At 34.3% G+C, this 14664-nt stretch overlaps 1 protein-coding gene across 1 annotated transcript; it reads left to right on the forward strand.

Moving 5' to 3' along the window:
* Positions 1–698: 698 nt before the first annotated feature.
* Positions 699–14315, forward strand: LOC106874432 (transmembrane protein 53). The gene is made up of 3 exons (XM_014922166.3): positions 699–1463; positions 5958–6648; positions 8566–14315. The coding sequence occupies exons 1-2, from the start codon at positions 1273–1275 to the stop codon at positions 6619–6621; spliced, it is 855 nt and encodes a 284-aa protein (XP_014777652.1). The 5' UTR covers positions 699–1272; the 3' UTR covers positions 6622–6648; positions 8566–14315.
* Positions 14316–14664: the final 349 nt, after the last annotated feature.

A 14664-nucleotide genomic window follows, 5' to 3' on the forward strand; every position in this document is an offset into this window, starting at 1 on the left:
ATGAAATTTATTGTCATTACTCCAATTTGGTTACCAATGCGATGTATTTAGTTTAAAATGCAGTAAAAATGGGGGTGGGACAATTTAGCGGCCCTTAGAAAATAGGCCCCCTTAGGACATTCCCTGGAATCAAGGGAGTTGCAGATATGAGCTTCGTTTTCCTTGCACCAACGGGCTAAGAGGAGTTAACGAACATAAAAACTTAATGGACAGAGAAACATCACTCAAATTTATAATAGAATAGGTGCATGTGTGATTGTGTAGCTAAGAAGCTTGTTTCCCAAGCATATCGTCTTGGATTCAGTTTCATTGCACAGTACTTTGGGTAAGTGTTATCTACCATAGCCCTGGACTGACCAAAGACTTGTGAGTGGATTTGCTAGGCGGAAACTGAAAGAAGCCCTTCGTATACTTGCGTGTGTGTGTGTGTGTGTGCGTGTGTGCGTATCTTGAGCTTGCCTCACCACCACTTGAAAACCAGTGTTGGTTTCTTTACGCACCCCCCCCCCCCCACCTCCTACCAATTGAGTGGATCGGCAAAAGTGATCGATAGAATAAGTACTCGGTTTAAAAAAAAAAGAAAAACGTAGGTACTGGGGACGATTAGTTTGACTAAAAACCTTCCAAGGTAGTGTCCCACCATGGCCGCAGTCTAATGACTAAAACAAATAATCGATAATATATATATATATACTCAATGCCATGGTAACACAGATACTCAAAAGAAGTTGAGAGAAGATCTGTTATTGGTTGAACAAGAGATAGTTCGGTCGAATAACAGATACTGTTTTACAAGTCTCTTGTCTAATATGCCTGTCGGTGTCGATGACCCACTCACAAAGGCTGACAGACAGTCTCGCCTTTGTTTAATCTATCGTTATGTTGTAACAGAACAGAACCGGCAACAACAACACAGGGCGCTTCGTTGCTTAGCTGATTAATAATACACTACTGTTTAATTATCCCAGCATTGTAGTTGGCAGCAGGGGTATTTATGTAACTTTAATTCTTCTCGTGAGAAAATAATCTTCATACATTATTTCTACGTATGTCGATAAATTTTACTTATTAATTAATACTATTTACGAAGTTCTCTGCTTTTGTTATCACATATTTGTACATCCATGTAGTGTTTGAGCTCGCACAGGAGACAAAAGAGTCACCAGTGTACGGATCTCGCCGAAGGATTTATAAGGGTTATATACACTCGTTCATTTTCTGCGCGGTGGAGCTATTTAGAAATTATTCAGTTAACACAAAAACAGCAATAATATGGATGACGACTTTGAATACCATCTGAAGCTGCCATCGTCACCATACAGTGATGCGAGTAAACACAGCAAAGCGGATCTAAATACCACACCGACAGACTGCATTAAGGAACCCGTCGTCATCCTTCTTGGTTGGATGGGTTGTAACTACAAGCATCTCTCGAAATACAGTGAATTTTACGAGGCGAAAGGGTATGTATGACACGCAACATCTCCGCAAAAGTACAAACGTGAAAGTACAAAACACGATTGAAGGGTGGGTGGATACGTATATAGTATATGTGTAAATGTAGGTGGATACGTATGTGATGTCTGTAGTGGATGTACTTTATTGATATACTACTAAGGACTCAACACGTAAATTTAAAATTAAATATATTTGTGTGTGTGTATATACATACTGGCAAACCTTAGGCTTTGGTTATAAAATGTTAAAAACTGACACTTTATGTTCGTGTATGATGGGTTTTGTTTTTCTTTCCTAATTAAATTAACTATTTGCTCTAATTCACCTCCTCATTTCGATGATGTTCTTACCAGACAAATGATTTGATCTTCTGAGACCGTATATAGAAACAAAAATGATTGCAGTATGGTAGACACATATTATCCATTCCAAAATAACTAAATACTTCACTTAAACATTTATCATTTGCTGTCAAAATTTTCTTCGCAAGAAGTGCGACTTGGTCGCTAATGCGATTCCCTTCTACTTTTTATTACGAATCGACTGCCCGTAATTTTGGTAATCAAAACTTAAAATGTCCACAATACATGCTTAGAATTTTTATGCCGAATTTCTCTACCACCAAATAAGTTATTTATTAATAATGGTTTTGGTAAAGTTTCTACATTTTAAATTAACAACTTCGCTCCTGTTGTTGCTTATGAGCCTCACCATCACCACTTTTTTCTATAATCCTCACTCTAAATTCTGAATACAACTTGAATTTATTCCTCAGACCTTATTTCCATCACTTCTTAGAATGAATCAATGAAAATTGGGTCCCAATTTACCTAATTGTACCAAGTTTTGGTATTGTCTAGGACCGTCCTGGTTGGGGTACAAGTTTCGTGTTCGTAATTATTAAATCAACATTTTTTTTGTTATAAATGTTCTTTGTATCAAAATGTTACGTTTTATTTTGGTAATTCATGTTTTAATTGAGAAAGCGATGCTAAAGATAACCCCCAAATTAAGTTTTATTCTAATATTGGTATCATTTTTCATTATTATTTGTTTTTAATGACTATAAATTGTGCTATAACGGTTTTGCAACTAATTCTGCACAGATGGGTCCCGTATCGGTCGAAGAAGGTAAATAATCACGACCAGATTTAAGGATCTAGTTAAGATAATTCACATTTTCTGAAAAAAAGTGTGCGCCTCTCAGTTTCTTTTTTGTTCCTCCCAACAATAATAGGACTTTAATGAGTACAACGAACCCATTTAGATTTTAATCTACTGTTGCACATTTCCTCGCTTCACCAGTTTGTTCCTATATGCCTATAGGTGGTGATGACCTGTATGAAAACGGGTCAGGCTGACTTAGTTGGAGCACAATAGTTACAGGTTTCGATTCCAGTTGGAAACCTCTTCACATAACTGGCATCGTTAATAGCCTTGAGTAAGGCAGGAACATTAGAAATATCAGTTCCTCTCCCAAAGGAAACCCTTTATTAGCAAACCTGAACTTTAATGTTTCGGAGATCAGCTGTATTTTTCATCGACTGTTTACTTATGTATCTCGTGGACAAAAGAGGACTCCTGGTTGCTATCCTACTGCGAACATTACATTATGTTGTAAGGTCCCAATCAGCTTAGTTCAAATAAACCTATAAGCATAGCTTAGAGGTTTGTAGGTTGAACGATTGAGTGCGTTTTATTGATCCACGTGCTTCAGATGATATATCCTGCATCCATCGACTACTGGACGACAACTGCACACTCCGACATGCAGTGGTTAATCCTATGGTGTGCAATGTAGCAGTCTGGGCATGTTGAATCTTCTACATTGTCCAGTCTGTTCCTGTATGTCTGCTGCTTTAGTCCCAAGACAGCTCTCACTGATCAAAACTATAATCAAAGATGCTCCGTCCATAATTGCCCTGGTTTTCCTTTCTTTTCTTTTCTTTTTGTCACAGCATATAAATTAAAAAGCCTTCTTGCATAACATAATGATTAAATATTTGAACTGTTAAACCTATACCCAGATGACTTACTTCACTTCAAGCAAAATATTTACCCTATTTCTGTTATTTACTGTGATCCTATTTGTAACCCTTTTCAACTATAAAGCACTTGATGTGTCATCTACTTACATCACATTTGAGCTATGCAACCAATTCTTTCAAAACTTATGGGAGGGGTGGTCTGAGCTAGTTAACATCAATAATATTTATGATATTATATGGGCCATCTTTATTTTGTGGCTGTTCACTTTGATATTTTGTGATATTGAGTAGTGTATTTTCACATCATATATTTATGTAATGTTAGTAATTTTGTTTATGTTTCATCTTTCATCTTTCATTCTTCTTCCTACGTTGACTGTTTTCCATTAAGGTTTGCATGGGGACTGGTGCCACGTAAAAAGCACCCAGTCCACTCTGTAAAGTGGTTGGCATTAGAAAGGGCATCCAGCCATAGAAACCATGCCAAAACAGACCATGGAGCTTGGTGCACTGGCTTGCCAGCATGGAAGATGAATGTTACATAATGAAACTGTTGTACAAGGAGAGAAATTCATCAACATCTGGCTAAGTAATGGGATTTGTAATGTCTTGTAGCTACAAGAATCTCTAGCTCTCCAATAAATAGCTTTTCAATAAATTAGCTCTTCACCCCAGTTGTTTTGTGTCCCACCACCACCACCAGTCATAGTATATATAGAACCATGGGAGATTTGGCTGCTATTTTTATTAGTTTGGATGATGTTAGAGGAGTATTGAACCTCATCAAGATTTGAACATGAACATAGTTACTATATTTCAAAGAAGATATCTCTGCTGACCACATCATTGCAGTATTACTTGGTCAAACTCTTGAACCTGATCTATTGACCCATCTTTACTGTTCTGCTAAGAAGCCTCTATAACCCATCACTCAGCCTGATAAAAAAATAGTAGCCAAATTTCAGTGGTTCTAAATACACTGTTACTAAATGGTGGGAAAGAACTAGATAATCATATCTTGGATGCCTTTGATTAAAGATCTATTTTATCAGGGCTGACTTGAGACTCAGCAAAAACAGTGAACCATTGATACTTAAAACTATATCACAGCATGTGTTCCCATCTCTTGTTCATCTACCATTACTGTAAGATAGTGTTTGTCATGTACCCTCTTCTCCCTTTCTTCAAATTGACTCTAGTACCACAATGGTATACATTACCCAATGTAATAGTATTTCTTGCTATAATGTTATAAATTCATTCCTATGTTGGTTTACATAATCCTGTTTTAATTTCCCAGTCTGACATAGATCTAAAAATCAAGGTTTATTGGATTATTGGAGTAGGCCTGAATGTTACAGCTGGATGACTGCTATTTCTATGTCTAACGCAATGGTTTATAGAGGTTTTTTTCCTTTCTTTGCTTCTCTCTCTCTCTCTCTCTCTCTCTCTCTCTCTCTCTCTCTCTCTCTTTCTCTCTCTCTCTCTCTCTCTCTCTCTCTCTCTCTTTAGAGAAAATAAGTTTTTTATTGCAATTTGTACATAACATCAAAACTGGATTAAAAAAAAAAAAAAACTAAATTTTAACCTGTATATAATTTAAACTACAGAAAATTATGTTCTTAATTCTTACTTCAATAAATGATATATCTAATTATCCTGGCTTTATAGACAGAATATCAGTTTTTATTTTTTACATTTAAAAAAATATATAATTTTATTTTTGCATTGTTCCTGTTTATTATGGTACATCATTTGTGAACCTCACCTTTAGCCACTCAGCTGTGATGTGATACCAATGATGGCTTAGGTGCATGCAATATCTCTTTATGTCACAATACATTGCCTTTAGCATCCTTTGAACTCTTTTATCTTCTGGTCAGTAGACTTTTTATCTTCTGTTATGTAGTGTTTCTGTCTTACCGTTTCCTTTGTATGATCATGATCATATCCAGCCCAAATATTCTTCCTGCCTTATTATCAACCCAGTCAGGTCTGGCCTCTCACACCCAATAATGTCTTTATGAAAATAAAGAAGCACATCATTAAAATACCAAAACTACAATATAATGCATGATTAATTCAAAACAGCATGAATAAATAAGCATTACCTTTGACAGAATAATATGAATGTTAAAGGGGCTAAGAACTAAACTTCTTAACTATTTGACTTTGTATCCATATAGCATATGTAATGTGTAGTGTTATAAAGTTTAAACGCCAAATATATATTAAAACCCAAATTTATAAATAAATTAGATACATTTCATATCTGAAATTCATTTTTAATTCACTGTAAGTAATATGAGGTTATGATTAGTATGACTGATATTTCTGATGATGATGTATTTTTCTTTACTAGTTTTACTGTATTTTACTGTCTCACCTGTATTTAGCTATGAAATACGGCAAGATGATGTAAACAAAATACTAAATTAGATATTTTTTAACATATTGTTTCTTGCTTACCTATATGGCTTTTTATTAACTTTGAATTTTCACTAATTGCAGGTGTGTCACCATTTCTTACATTGCTGCCACCTCAACTATTTTGTTCAGTCCGGCAAAAGCTAAAGAACATGCCCAGAAAATCCTTCAACTTCTTATAGATTTCAGTTATGAAGATAACCCTATTTTTTTCCACATCTTCAGTAACGGAGGTTCCATCATTTATCAACATGTTTGTTCACTCTTAGGCAATGCTGCAGAGTTTAAACACCTTAAAGTTTGTGGATCTGTTTTTGACAGTGCTCCAGGGAAACCTCGGCCAATCAATGCTATAAAATCCATTCTGATTGTTTTCCAACATTGGAATATTATCTTTCGGTTGTTTGCTGCTCTCTTTTTGTTCATCTATCTACATTTCACTGTCATTAAACACAAGATTTATACTTATTTTATGGGACCAGACCATGGTGATGTCTATTCATTCCTGAAAAATGACTCCAAACATTTGATGCCTCAGCTCTATCTATATTCCTCTGTTGATAAAATAATACCATCTGACGACATTGAACAATTGATAAAGTTTCGTGAAGAGAGTCTTGGGGTTAAAATCTTTAAACATAAATGGACAGATTCTTCACATGTCAAACACTTTGTCTCTCATAGGGAAACCTATATTAACACTTGTTACAGCTTCTTGGATACATGTCTGAAAAAACTTATTCAATAGTCTGAAAGTTCAAAGTTTTAAGCCAAGGTTTGGAAATGTATTTTCTATTTTTTTTATATATTTTTTTAATTAGATTAATTATTGTTGCTTCATACAACCTAAAGGCAAGTATATGTTATAGTCACTTTTTTGCCTAATTATTGGATTTAATAGCAGTGGTGGGCTAATTGTTTCAATAATATATCTGCAATTATACACATTTTCTATCTAATTTTATCCATGCATTAAACAGTTAAAAGAAGTGATGAAAATAATAACCCAGAGCATGACCATTCCATCTGCTGAAACTAGTGCTTGTGTTTGTATCTCGGAAAAAAAATATATTTTCTTTATTATGTTACCAGCATGGCTTACTGTGAAGAATTGAATACCTTACAAGACATATTGTGATTGAAAATAAATAATATAGAATTAAAGGATGGCTTAAAAGTAGTCCTAAAAGGTATAGGGTTTCAGTAGCTTTAAGGGTTTTTGATTTTGTTTTCCTTCACTAAGCCTCCCTAAGTTCAGGTAAAGTGACAGTCATGAGTGGATTTGAATTCTGCAGGCAGTAAACAATTTGGAAGAATGTCTAGGCATGTTTTATATTTATAAAATTGTAAAGTGTGGTTAGTGAGGATGTCTAAAGATATAGGAGAGAATTTAAAGCCAGGAAGAGAATTTATTCTTGGACATTTGAGGGAATGTAGAGATCAAAGGGGTATTGTCAACAGAAGTGAACACCTCAAATAACAAAGAAGTTTTAAATGTATTACAATAGAAAAAAATTTGACTCTATTGTCTGCATATCCTAAATAGCTTTTAATATGAACTGTTTGAACCTTGGATTAAGTTTAAATTACTGTAGACATAGCTTTTCAGTTCCTTTATATATATGGGTATGAAGGAGAGAAAAATCAATGTTTCCATTATCTTTGAAATGTTAGCAGTAAGATGATTCTAGTGAGGTTGGAAGTTCTTTTTATTGTATGCTTACGCTAAGGGAGGTTGAATTAATTTTTCAGTATAGAGTAGTGTTTTTTGGAAAATAAGAGACCAGATGAAAATTTGATTGAGGGTATGGTTTGTGTTAAGATTAGAATTGATGGTGAAAGTACATGGCCTAGTGGTTGAGGTGTTGCACTCATGATCATGAGACCGTGGTTTCAATTCCCAGACTGAGCAGTGCATTGTGCTCTTGAGCAATACATTTCAGTTCAGGTTACTCTTCAATCACTTCAACATCTGACATGTGGCACACCATGCACCTGTACAGGTAATATCCATTTGTGGAGAGAGTGGGATCAGGTACAGCACAAACATTTGATCACTATAAACAAATCATCTGTGTAGGGTGCTCAGCAAGAAGTTACAGAATCATTTTCCTTGGACTACAAGAAACTACCATAAAGGAGTTGGTAATGAAGTGAATGAATGGTGTTGGTTGCAGGGGCATGGGTGTTGCTGACAGTCAAATCTGGGTTGAGCAGAAAAGAAAATATAATAGAAAGTTGACGAAAATTCTTTGTCTAAGACCCAGCTGTTTTGTTTCAGTGAGCTAATGGATAAATCATTCCTTTTTGTAGTGATTCATGGAGGAGGGTTGTGCAAGGATAAGGGACTAGGGGACAAATTACAGTGGGATTATTTTAACATCCACTTTTCCATGCTTGAACCTGAAATCATGTGGTTGGGAAGCAAACTTTTCAACCATACAATCATGTCTATGCCTATTACTTATTTTAGAATGGAGCATAGAGGACAGGTTGGTAAAAATAGTGGACTTCGTTTTGTTGGGGACTAAATGTGATCAGTACTAACATAATGTGACTACAATAGGTGAAGATTGTTTCTCAGAAAACAGTGTAGTAAATTCAATGAATTTTGTTTTTTGTATTGGAAAATTGATAATCTTCACTGTTTTTTAATGCTGTTTTTCTCATTACAAATTTATTTCTTTTTCAGAATCTGTGTGCTATGACAATGAGATGAGATATATATATGTGTGTGTATATATATATATATATATATATATATATATATATATATATATATATATATATATATATATAATGTAATACTCTGCTTGTCACAACATTCATGTGTTCGAGTGTTATGTATGAAATGGTCTTAACCATGGAACAAAATTGAAGACATAGTTGAAATTTTTAACAAAATGAAACAATCTTTTGAAGAGCAATCAATTTAAGCATCAAATAAATATTTTTTTAAATGTATAAAATGTAAAATTTCCACAGGTCCTGCTAATTATCATATGGCTGATTAACTCATTTGTCAGTGCTCACAAAGATGTTGTGCAAGTTTTTTTTTTAATCTCCCAAAGGCACACAACTAGCAAGATCATATTTGTATGAAGGCTTATATAGTGTATTTTTTAAATTTTAATTTTATATGCTTAAGTTTTGTTAAATAATGGCTTTCAAATTTTGGAATTTATTTATTTCAACAGTTAAGCTTGGTGAAACCTAGGTTTGGAATATTGACTAGTTCAACTCATTAGCATTTAAACCAACCATATCTGGCCCAAATATTCTACCTGTCTTTTGTTCAAACCAGATAGATATGACCTTGCACACCTATCTTACAATATCATTCTAAAAGTAACCAATCATTGAAATCTTGAACTTACAAGATATGCATGCTTAATTCAGAACAATAAATAAACATATTTGACAGAGTAATCTGAATGCTAAGGTTATCGTGTGGTTTGTGACAATAACAATGGTAATAGGTGGGGTAAACAGTTCCTTCAAATTCATTAATGTTTCTGGTCTTTATCTTCTAACCTAAAAGAAAAACTTTTTAAAAAAATCCTGTGAGTTGTGAATGTATACATTTGTAAGTCTGTATTTGAAATTTTGATTACTTGGTTTGAATAGATTATAATCTCCTCGGAGTGCATAACAATATTTTCTGGAACATCAGCTAATTCTTGAGGTAGCAGACTGTTAAATATTGCAATGGGGATTTCATTTGAATGTAGTACAAGTCGTATTATAGTGTCAAAATCAGGTCCTGATAAAGTAAAACCAAGTGAAAGTTTGTGCTCAGCACACCCAAATTACCTAGAACTGTCAAATCTAATTCAATAGACAAAAAATTGAAATTTGTTCCCCAGTGTTATCTTTTAGTAAGCCAATCTCTCTTTGCTGTGCCATCTAATGTGATTTGACCCTTTACCTGTCCTGTGAATTACATCAGATACACAGGACATATTTTTCTGGTGTCTAAGCATCATAGAGTAACTTGGGACTTATGAAAGGAAAGCTTTATACTAGTCAGAATGTATGAAATAAGGGCTAACTAGAAGTCTGAAAAAAAGTGTGGCGGTTTATAACAAACTTATGAAAATGCTTTGAACAAGCAAAGGGTTAAGTGACCATTATCATAACCTAGTGATTCAGTGACATTCATTTGTCTACATTCTTAATTCATATCTCAGCAAAATCCCATTATCTTTCAATTTTCTTGGAGTCAAAACCAAAATATGTGGTCTAGTGAGTGTCACAATTGGTTACTGTCTTTTTATATTAATCTGTGACAACCCATGATCAAAGGCGACCCAATTGTGACCATCCTTTACTTTTAGGAGTATGTCTGAGATTACATTATCCAATGTGTCTTTTTCTTATTTAAGATAGTAGTGTGATTTGAAGGAGACATAACTGCTACTTCTAGGAAAATGAGTGTTCACATACAGGATGCATTCTTTTTCCCTGTATCAGGCATACACAACCTTTGAGGAGGGACCACATGTAACATGGTTCATTATCAAACAGGACAATTATTTAAAAAATTGAAGGTGGTTTTATAATAGGCACACCATTCAGATGTGGCCCACAGGCTGCAGTTTCCCTGTGACTGTCGTAGATGGTGAACTGACTCGTTTTAAGTCATTTTAACTGAAACTTGTCTCAAAGATTCTAGGTCCTTGCAGGCAGACCAGTTATATATATATATATATATATATATATATATATATATATATTATCATCATCATTATCGTTGTCGTTTAAAGTCCGCTTTCCATGCTAGCATGGGTTGGACGATTTGACTGAGGACTGGTGAAACCAGATGGCTACACCAGGCTCCAATCTGATTTGGCAGAGTTTCTACCAAATCAGATTATAGAAACTCTGCCAAATCAGATTGGAGCCTGGTGTAGCCATCCGGTTTCACCAGTCCTCAGTCAAATTGTCCAACCCATGCTAGCATGGAAAGCGGACGTTAAACGACTATGATGATGATGATGATATATATATATATATATATATATATATATATACTGGAGAATATATTTGAAGTATATGCAGTGATAATGTCACTGCCATAAAGTATTTTTGTAATAATTTCAAAAAAATAAAGATGGAGAAAGTCTTTTAAATTTGGGGAGTCTTAATGATTATGTTTTTGCAGTTTTAAATGTTACTAATCCCTTCCGTCCATTACCAACTGCTTGAAATGGTGTAATTCCATCAATGCTCTGAACTTCCCCCCCCCCACACACACACACACATACGTGTACAGATATTCTCGCCACCCTACCCCAATCTCTCTTATTGTCAGACAGAATTTGTTGAGGCAGATCTTCTTTGGCCAGATGCCCATCCTGTAGCTGGTCCTTACCTGTTTCCAAACAATATTTTCCCATAGCTTGACATATATTTCATGGAAGGTTGGAAACAAACAGCCTTACTTATATGATGATGATGCTCATTTACTCCTATCATGTCATGGCTAGACAAGGTTACATGCAAACGCATACATGCTCACATACAGAGAGAAAAAGACTGTCCTTGCATATATCTATCTCTCTCATGCAGCCTCTAGTTACTGAACACTAAGAAACTAAAGCCTTGCTTGCTCCCTGCACACACACACACACACACACACATACACACAAACTAAATCAATAACTCAAAGTGTCGCAATGTTTGCATGTTAGATGAGTAATTTGATCTGAGATTGAGTGTTTGGATAAGGCAGTGAGCTGGCAGAATCGTTAGCATGCCGGGCAAAATGCTTAGCGGTATTTCGTCTGTCACTACGTTCAGCGTTCAAATTCAGCTGAGGTCGACTTTCCCTTTCATCCTTTCAGGGTCGATAAATTAAGTACCAGTGAAACACTGGGTTCGATGTAATCGACTAGTACCCTCCCCTCAAATTTCAAACCTTGTGTCTATAATAGAAAAGATTTAGTGTTTGGACTAAATTACATCACAAAATAGTTACTATTCTACATACATCTTATCATACACACTTTTACTTTATTGCATTGTAATATTATACTTTAAAAATGAGGCAGTGAGCTGGAAGAATCATGAGTATGCTGGACAACATACTTAGCAGCATTTCATTTGTCATTATGTTCTAAGCTCAAATTCTACTGAGGTCAACTTTGCTTTTTATCTTTTTGAGGTTAAGATAAGTACCAGTTGAGCATTGGGATCTATGTAATCAACTTAACCACTTCACACAAAACTACTAGCTTTATGTCAAAATTTGAAACCAGTGTTACACTTTAAATAGGATGGTTAATTAGTAGAATGATTAGTCTTATGGTATTTGTTTCAGTTCTTTACTCTGAGTTGACTCCTTGCTGAAGTCTACTTTTTTTTTTCTCCCTTCCATAGTCAGTAAAATAAAGTACTAAATTAGATATTTTCTTTTCCCAAATTTGTGATTACTTAAAAAATCAGTATACACTTTGCATTGTGGGGAAATTTCCTTCATCAGCTGTCAACTGAATATCACAATGATTTCAGTACTTTCCAACAATTTTACTCCTTCTACTAGTGACACCGAATAGCATTGATGCTAACAGGGAATATTCAGATTATTTGTGCCTACACTAACATGCATTTCTTTTTCTTTGTTATTCATTCCCTCACCATATCAATCCAACTGCAATCATAACCACTCCATGCAGTAACTTTTCTTTTTATTACTTGCTGAGGAATTTTTCTTTATTGTATAACAATAATAATATAAAATGAATGCAAAGTGAATATAAATGTATGTTTGGTTACAATGATTATAAATACGTAAGTTCTATAAAAATGTTTACACATGCATGCACACATACCCAACAAATAATAAGCTGCTTCACAGTTTAGTTTCCCTTGGCTTAAAGCTGACAACTGATTTTACAATCATGATGAATTAGATTCTGATCTATGCGATTAGCCATTGCTTTAAAGTGAGGAAAAAAGGATCAAAGATACATCCCAAACCATAGGCTAATAAGCCCTGTTTCCTGGATTCTGTAGCATATATATATTCCCTTCCCCTTGGATAGGATGCCAGTCCATCACAGAATTGTTCACCTTTGCCAGCTAAGTGGTACATGAAATGAATTGTTTTGCTCAAGAACACTACACTTCACCCAGTCCAGGAACCGAAACGACAATTTTACAATCATGAATGCAACACCTCAACCAGTAACCCACACACCTTCACATAAAATATAGTGGAACTGATAAAAAAATATGTATATCAACACTTAACTGGTTATGATATATAGAGCAAATGTCGGAGAAATAATGTAAGTTTATTCTGTTGATGATCCATTGTGATTCTGCATTTAGTTACACTTGGGACATCTAATGTAGAGGTTGTAATGGTGAAATGTATGAAAGAAACAAATTATATTGACTTTTGTGTTTATCACAATTTCCCCTACATTTGCTCTGTATATCATAACCAATAACACTTAGTAAGTGCAGTAGTAACCACACTACTACGCTGAGAGCAAATTGGATTATAATACTCCATATGTAACTCTAAACTCACCAGTAGCAATCATAAATCTAACAGTATCCACAAGATATACTATATCTCTACTTAAACTAAATTCACTGAACAAGTGGTTTCAATATGTATTTCCAACTCTTTAAATGTTTCCACAAAGGGAAATGAAAATTTTAGTTGAATTTAACCAGTATGTTTATTAACAAACATCCTAGCATAGTGTAAAAATCAGTCGAAAAGGGGATCGTTTGAAAACCATGGTATACTGATTTTTCTGACCTAAAGTTAGCTATTATTTCACACTGTTACAAGACCACTTTTTAGCTTTCTTCTATTTACTTCTTCAATATATTAGATTTTTTCCAAATATAGTTAAATTTGGCTTTTGTTTGTTTTTCCTTGCAACATTGTTTTGATGTTTTCTTTCAAAAATAAACCCTCTTACTATAAACATTGATTTTATTAAATAATTATTCTTACTTTTGAAGACGTATTTGTTTACACTGTGAAGCAGGTTGCAACTTGTTAGGTGTGAATCAAAGTTTAAAACAAAAATTTATATACAAGCTTGTGTTGAAACAAATTAACATAAAGTTTTGATGGAAGGTTTTGAATTAGTTTACATTTAAGTACAAAATCGTAGGACCAGGAGCAGTTTCAGGCAGGTTGGTATCAAAAGGGTTAAAATGTTGAATTCTTTAAAGAAGAGTGGTCTTTTTGATAATTTGATCAGAGTTATCAAATATACTAAATATTTATATAAAATATAAAGAATATTCATGCTGACATTAATTAAATAATTGGTCTCTTGTGTTATTTAATAATAAAGTTTCTTCAAATTGAAGTGCTATTGACATGGCTGTGTTCAACTGAATGTTTTGCTCAGAATGTATATGAAAATATTAAACTGTTGACTATGAAATAAAATGGTAATCCAATCCAGATTTTGTGTGACTTATCATTACAAATCTATTTTATCTAATTTATATTTGATTGAGCAGGGTGTTCTGTCTGACCTACAGGGTTTACATTTTCTTTCTCTGGTCTGTAAACAGCATATGAGAGAGATTTAGTTGATATCTAAGTGGACTGTTGAAGTCTATGTCTATAAGTTAGCTTACAACGTTGACCCCATCACCACCACCACCACCACCACCCAAAGTATTAACATGGCAAGCATTTGCAACAGATTTCTGGCTTGGAAGTACTTTCATCTTTCCCACTCAGAGAGAGGAAAGAAAGACAATAAAGAGGTATGGGAATTGCCCTACTATACTGATTAAGATAAAACAA

Source organism: Octopus bimaculoides, chromosome 8 (assembly GCF_046866305.1).
Source record: "Octopus bimaculoides isolate indiv1 chromosome 8, ASM4686630v1, whole genome shotgun sequence".
NCBI lineage: Eukaryota > Metazoa > Mollusca > Cephalopoda > Octopoda > Octopodidae > Octopus > Octopus bimaculoides.

Coding starts and splice junctions, on each gene's coding strand:
- LOC106874432 (XM_014922166.3), top strand. CDS start 1,273: ATGGATGACGACTTTGAATACCATCTGAAGCTGCCATCGTCACCATAC. Junction 1,464..5,957: donor GAATTTTACGAGGCGAAAGG/GTATGTATGACA, acceptor CACTAATTGCAG/GTGTGTCACCATTTCTTACA.